Here is a 6,430-nt window from a genome sequence, read left to right on the forward strand (position 1 = left end):
CCAGCAATTGATGCATCTACCGAGCTGGTTACTCAAATGATGGAAAAGGTAAAGAGGTGGTCTGCCTCCTACAAGAGATCTAGCCTAAAGAGAAAGTGGGAAAAGATGGAAGAAGACAGAGTGGAACTTGTTACACCTGAAAAAATTGATCAGTTTGAAAGAAGCCAAGCTGCTAGGGATGCTGTCATTTTGCTGGGAAAGTTGAGTGGAGCACATAACATTGAGATCACTCAGAGTCACTATACCCTTCTGAGGGACTATCTTCTGGTGGAAATCTCAATTGACAATGCAAACCGGGCGGGAGTACTGTCAAATATGACTGTGAAAGAATTTCAACGGGGTTACAAAGAAGATGACAGATACATTATTCACGTGATGAACCATAAAACATTTCATGTCCATGGGCCAGCCCAAGTCGTCTTCACTGGAAATCTGAAAAACTGGATGAATGTCTTCATCAAACAAGTGAGATCAAAGGTCCCTGGTGTTGCAACTGAGAAAGAACAGCCATTATTTCCATCTTGGAATGGGAAGAAATTGCAATCAGGCCAAATAAGCAAAGCCATCCAATCAGTCTGGAAGAAGGCTGGAATTTCAGGACCCGTCCACAGCACACTCTTCAGAAAAGGTGCAGTGACAACATGTCACAGCAGCCAGAAGGAAATGAGCAGCAATCTTGCAGATTTGATGGCACATAAAAAAGACACAGCAAAGAGGTACATGTACAGTATAGTTCTATTATTTTACTTGTTACTATTTGTTTTTATCTGCCATTCAGTATAATTGAATTTTTTTGCTCCAAATTGAGTCTATTTTAAACAGCATTTGTGCGCTTCTTTTCATGTACGTGTACAAACCATTTCTCTTGATTTAGTTTTTTTTTTTGCCTGAAAGCTCCATTTCAAAGAACTTGCCTGTATGGATACCACTAGTACTGAGCCTAGCAACTTATAAATTATTTCTTTTGTCTGATCATAAACAAAGGAAAATCAGTCAACTGTGCCACTTTTGTTCGCTGCTTTTGAGTTGCTACAAGATACATGTACATGTACTGTACTCATGGTGTCCATGGGTAAGTTCTTCAAAATGGAGCTTTCAACAGAAAAACTAAATCCAGAGCAATGATTTGTACACAACAAAAAGCCCACAATGCCAAAATTTAGTCTATTTGGAGCAAAATAAAACCTGGGTAAATTGTCACTTGTGACATTAAGTTTTTGTATTAGCCTCTTCAATTATTTTTGCTTGAAATACATTTTTTGGTTTTAATTTTCACATTAATTTTGTTTTTTGATGTAGAATTTCAAATTTATGTTTAAATGTTTAGGTGTTAGATTTAGATGTTAGACCTTATCTGGTGCATGTTCAAATTAGTTTTTTAACCCTTTTACTCCCAAGATCTGAGTAGTAATTCTCCTTACAGTATTTAGTCTAATACACTTTCCTGTTGTCAGTTTGGAAAATTTGGCATTAGATTGATTCCTTGAGTTGATAGTTTTCTCAATTCTTGTTATCTGCTTGCTGGACATTGACATTGTACAGAGAAGTTGTACATTGATCATTCCTGGGAGTGAAAGGGTTAAGCTCCCAGCTGCCACGGAAATACACCAATCACTTGCTTGTTTAATTATTTGCCTATTTATTTATTTATTTATTTATTTATTTATAGTGTTTGTTTATTTATTTATTGATTTATTTATTTACTTACTTACTTAGGTACTACCGCCCGACAGAAAAGAGTAAAGCTTCTCAGCAGCTTCACACCGTTATGAGAATGAAAAGCAAGGAAGATGGTGTAAAAGTACATGACAAGGAAGAACGTGATCTAACAGAGCAAGATGTAGATGTACATGAGGCAGAAAGTGTTGCTAAAGCTGGCAGTCCATCTAGAGTACCATGGAGCTCTGTGGCAGTTGATGAAATGCGAAAGCTCTTTCATGATGAAATATTGGAAAAAAGCTTAAGCCTTGCATCTGTCAAAGAAAAGATTACAGGAAGCAAAATCCTCAAAACAGAAGATCCTAAGCGTGTATACGACAGGGTTCGGGCGGAATGGAGGTTTCCTAGCAGTGATGACAAGCCAGAGCCAACTTTGCCAACAGAAAGAGACGAAATGAAGGACAGAGTCGATCGTATGTTGAGAGAAGATGTACCCAGTGAAGATTTTACCAGTGACATTGTACCACCCACATCAATATCTTCCAGGGCAAAGGCACTTTTCTCTGAGGATCATGTAAGAACACTGCTTCGTTTATTTGAAGATATGATGGGAAATGTACCAATTTCTAAAAACGAAATCCTTAAACGGCTTTCCAATGATGTTGAGGGGAAAGAAATTATATCAGTGCTATCTGTAAGTCAAGTTCTTAATCGTATCAAATACGAGCGAAGACAAAGAAGAGCTAAATTGCATTAAGAGGAACAGTGTGGGTCTAGTCTGATATAAGAACTTTTTTTTGCTAGTCAATATTGCTCTAACGGGTCACTGACTTTGGTTGCTATTCAAATCCCTGTCACATTGTTTGTACTGATTGACTTGCTTTCATTTACTTTTGTGTGCATGCATTAACATCATACTGTAACTACAATGTTTCGTGAAATACTTTATGCAGCCTTAAGTAGTCACAAGTTAAGGCACAAACTCAGGGGCTCTTGTTTGGATCGGTTGTACGTGCACACCGGCGGGTCTAATCTGCAGGTCGTGAGTCGTGGGTCGCGGGTCATTGTTTAACCAATACAGAAAGTATCCTGAACATTCATAAAAGCTAACCTTAGGCCGAAAAACTTTTATTTAGGCCTAATTAGGTCTAAGGTTAGCTTTTAAGAATGTTTAGGATACTTTCTGTATTGGTGAAACAATGACCTGCAACCTGCGACCCGCAAATGAGACCCGCCGTGTGCACACTACATGATTTTATACACAATTATGTGCATGCAATAAATGCTGTACATCATTGGTTTAAATAGTCATGTTAAAGATGGGAACTTATCAAGTTGACAAAGCAATGTTTTAATGTACCGGTACACTGCAGTAATCCATGTGTGATCAACCCTTAAAGGCCCAATACAGGTTTTGAGAATTAGAAAATTCATTTTCATTTGAATTGATTTATCACATTGTTTAAAGCGCTTGTCCCAACTACGACCATTTTGTCGTAAAGGGTTTAGCCTAGTACATGTAATTACAAGAGCAAGTGAAAGAAAGTAGATCTTTGTGCTTGGAATTATTCTATTTCAATTAATAGGGTATGCATGTGTCACAAGCTCTGAAAACAGTTTTACATAATGTCAAGTAAGCAATTTCAAGCTACAGGATCTCTATACATGGTTCACTTGTCAGGAATTAAGTTTCATTTTTGTCTTTTCTTAATGTGACAATGAAGAAACGACTGGAGCCCCATAATTTTGCCAGTACTAGATTTACATGTGGATATACTTTTTGGGACACATGTAAGGGAAACTCCTCTGATTAATTAAACCAGACCAGATACTGTATTTAAGAAAGTAGGTATTAAGGCCACTGGAGGGTATTCCTGTTGTGAAAAAGGTTTAACTTCAGGTTTGTTTTATGTTGAGTTGATATTCTGTTAAATGAAGTACCCAAAACCACCTACAGGTGTAAGTGCATTTTTAAGCCAGGCCCGATATAATGTACATGTTGATAGTGGAGCAAATATTTTATGCAGGTGATGGGTAACAGGTAATTTTCTAAAAGAATGTATACATCTTGTTGCCACACCATTATCAAAAACTAATGATAAACAAGCTATTTGGAGTGCTACAATACTCAGGCTAACAGGAGTTAACCTGTTAGCCAGGATAGCACTGAAGCTATAGGTGGCCTGTTTATGGGCAGCTTTCAATAATGTTAACCCTTTTACTCCACGATCTGAGTAGTGATTCTCCTTAGTAGGTGCCATATGCTTTCTTGTGTGTTGGTGTGGAGAATTTGGCATTAGATCATTACAATATATATCCTCCATCATGCAGGAGCTGATAATTTTCTCACTTGTCACATTTGCTTGACACTACCTATAAGATTAATGTAAGGAGTTTATTATTACCACTTCTGGGAGAGAGAGGGTTAATATTCTGAACAATATATCTTTTTGACTGGCACCCATTTTCCCATTACATGTACCTGTTACCCATTACCTGTAAAATATAGTGACTGGTTGGTAGCATTACATCTGCTCTCATGGTTGAGTTATTATCATAAGTTCTGTACATGTACTTCAGAATTCAAAGGCATGTTATTGTTTATGTTAGGTGTGGCAAACAACAAAATCGGTTTGGGAGAAGTTCTTTGTTACTGTCAAACACAAAGTGTGAACTCTCCAAGTCCCTAAAAAAATAAGTTTCTAATTGTGTAACAACATTTAAACTATTAAAAATTTAAAACTTGGTATATGACTGTTGTAATTGCAAAACAATATGTTCTGTGGCCGGAGGATGTGTTATCAAGTTTTCTGTTCTTGTCAAATGCCAAAACATGTTCACTTTACAGTTACTGTCAGCTTGAAACGAGACTCATTTTACAAACCTTGTAAGCAGAAATTGATGTTAACAATAAAACAATTGTTATTTGGTTTGTTGGTAGGGTCAAATTGCTCCTTATGATGACCACATGTTACCATTGCTGTTTTGAGTGTTTGGTGGTTCATCAGTTCAGTTTCTCTTGAGCCCTTTACTGTTGTTTTTTTCCAACTATAATTAACATTGAGTAAAAGAAACTGTGGTGCGTCGGTTGGGGAGTGAAACACGTCAATTCGGTTTATCAACAGTTGATAAACCCAAATTTTTATAATTAACATCGGCTGTGCATCAAGGGGAAATTTGACTTGATCACTGCTTATTATCGAACAAAAATAGCAGATGCATAATTTCTTCAGGGTCGTAACAAGGTATATGGGATAAGGGATCAACAGCCATTTTAGGGGTGGGATCAGGGATCACAGCTCCGGGATCTGGGATCACAACACGTGATATCGGGATCAGGGATCAGACTTATCAAATTTTTGCGGGATCAGGGATCAAAATTTTGGGCAAAAATACAGGATCAGTTATGAAAAAATATACCTGGCTACGACCCTGGTTAATTGGAAGGAACAGAAACTGACACATCTTTACATGGGTTGATAGTAAAACTGATATTTCAGGAGAATGTTATATCTCACAATGGAAACTCCAGCTGCTGGGGAGGGTCTATGCAAGACTCTCAATGTTATTAAACTGAGAAGTACAGTAGCTCTTCCAGACCTCTATTTTCATTGGCCTAGATAAGCAGTAGCTTCTTTTCTTTTAGGGCTAGGGATATTGTTTGTGTTGAATCATCTATTGTTTCGTTCTCCAATCACATGTCTGGAGAGCTACTGTCCTTATTGCATCAGGTTGTGTAGATAAGAGGCAGCCTTCTTTAAACAACAACACGTCATGACATACGACATACTGAAAATAATTCTGAATGATGTTTGGCAACTCCCTTTTGTGTCAACAAAAGCCAAACTTAAAGGTCTATAGCCGGTGAACAGATTTCACTGACAATATGTTAAGCAGATTCATGAAAGGAAGTGCGCTTTCGGTGTTCTTCCCCTAAGTTACGGCGAAGAACATTACTCTGATGATGATGATGATGAAATAAGTGGAAATATGAGGTTATAATACAGCTGTTTGAGTTGAGAACCAAATGATACAAACTGTGGTTATAAACAGTTACAGTCTGAGGCAAAAGGATTGCACAACGTATTGAAAAAAAGCAACGTAATACTTCATATTTAATCAGTGCCCTGCTCGTTACAAAAGTGCCCTGCCTGGTACAAAAGTGCCCTAGATGGTTACAAAAGTGCCCTACTCAAGTTACAAAAGTGCCCCAAAGAGTTACCAAAGTGCCCTATAACGTTACAAAAGTGCCCTAGAGTTACGAAAGTGCCCTACAGGGTTACAAAAGTGCCCTAAGGAGGTTACGAAAGTGCCCTAAAATGTTACAAAAGTGCCCTTTCGTCTAGCTCTCTCTCTCTCCATAGGAAAAGTCGGGCACATCGGTAACATCTTTCCCTTTTTGCGATAGCTTCGCCAGTTTTAGACGGACAGTTTTACTTTTTTCGTAGAATGATCCTGAGCTAATAAACTCTACTGTCCTAGTCGGTTGAACAAAAGCACTTTAATACAGCCGAAATAGCCACAAATTCGTGTGCAATTTGTTACTAAAGTGCCCTATGCCGTGGTAAGCGGTTTTTTAAAGCATTCAGAAATGATTTCTATGTTGATTTATAGCTATTGCTATGCTATACTTTTGCTACACCATTCCCTCAGTTACCACAGCCTTTTAAATCAGAGATATTGCGAGTGGAAAAATTTTGTTGAGTAATTGTTAGACTTTTCATGCCGATGAACAGTTTCAAGGTCTGAAAAACGCTCATTTTTGTATTTC

The 6,430-nt window shown here is 37.7% G+C and overlaps 1 protein-coding gene across 1 annotated transcript in view; it reads left to right on the forward strand.

The window, feature by feature from the left end:
* LOC137975689 (uncharacterized) overlaps nt 1-4,228 on the forward strand; it is a 4,360-nt gene extending 132 nt beyond the window's left edge. Inside the window, exons 1-2 of the mRNA XM_068822843.1 lie at nt 1-716; nt 1,717-4,228. The exon at nt 1-716 is cut by the window's left edge and continues 132 nt beyond it. Of these exons, the coding sequence (XP_068678944.1) occupies nt 1-716; nt 1,717-2,416 (1,416 nt within the window). The 3' untranslated portion in view covers nt 2,417-4,228. The remainder of the gene's footprint in view (nt 717-1,716) is intronic.
* The last annotated feature ends 2,202 nt before the right edge of the window (nt 4,229-6,430 follow it).

This window comes from Montipora foliosa, chromosome 11 (assembly GCF_036669935.1).
Source record: "Montipora foliosa isolate CH-2021 chromosome 11, ASM3666993v2, whole genome shotgun sequence".
NCBI lineage: Eukaryota > Metazoa > Cnidaria > Anthozoa > Scleractinia > Acroporidae > Montipora > Montipora foliosa.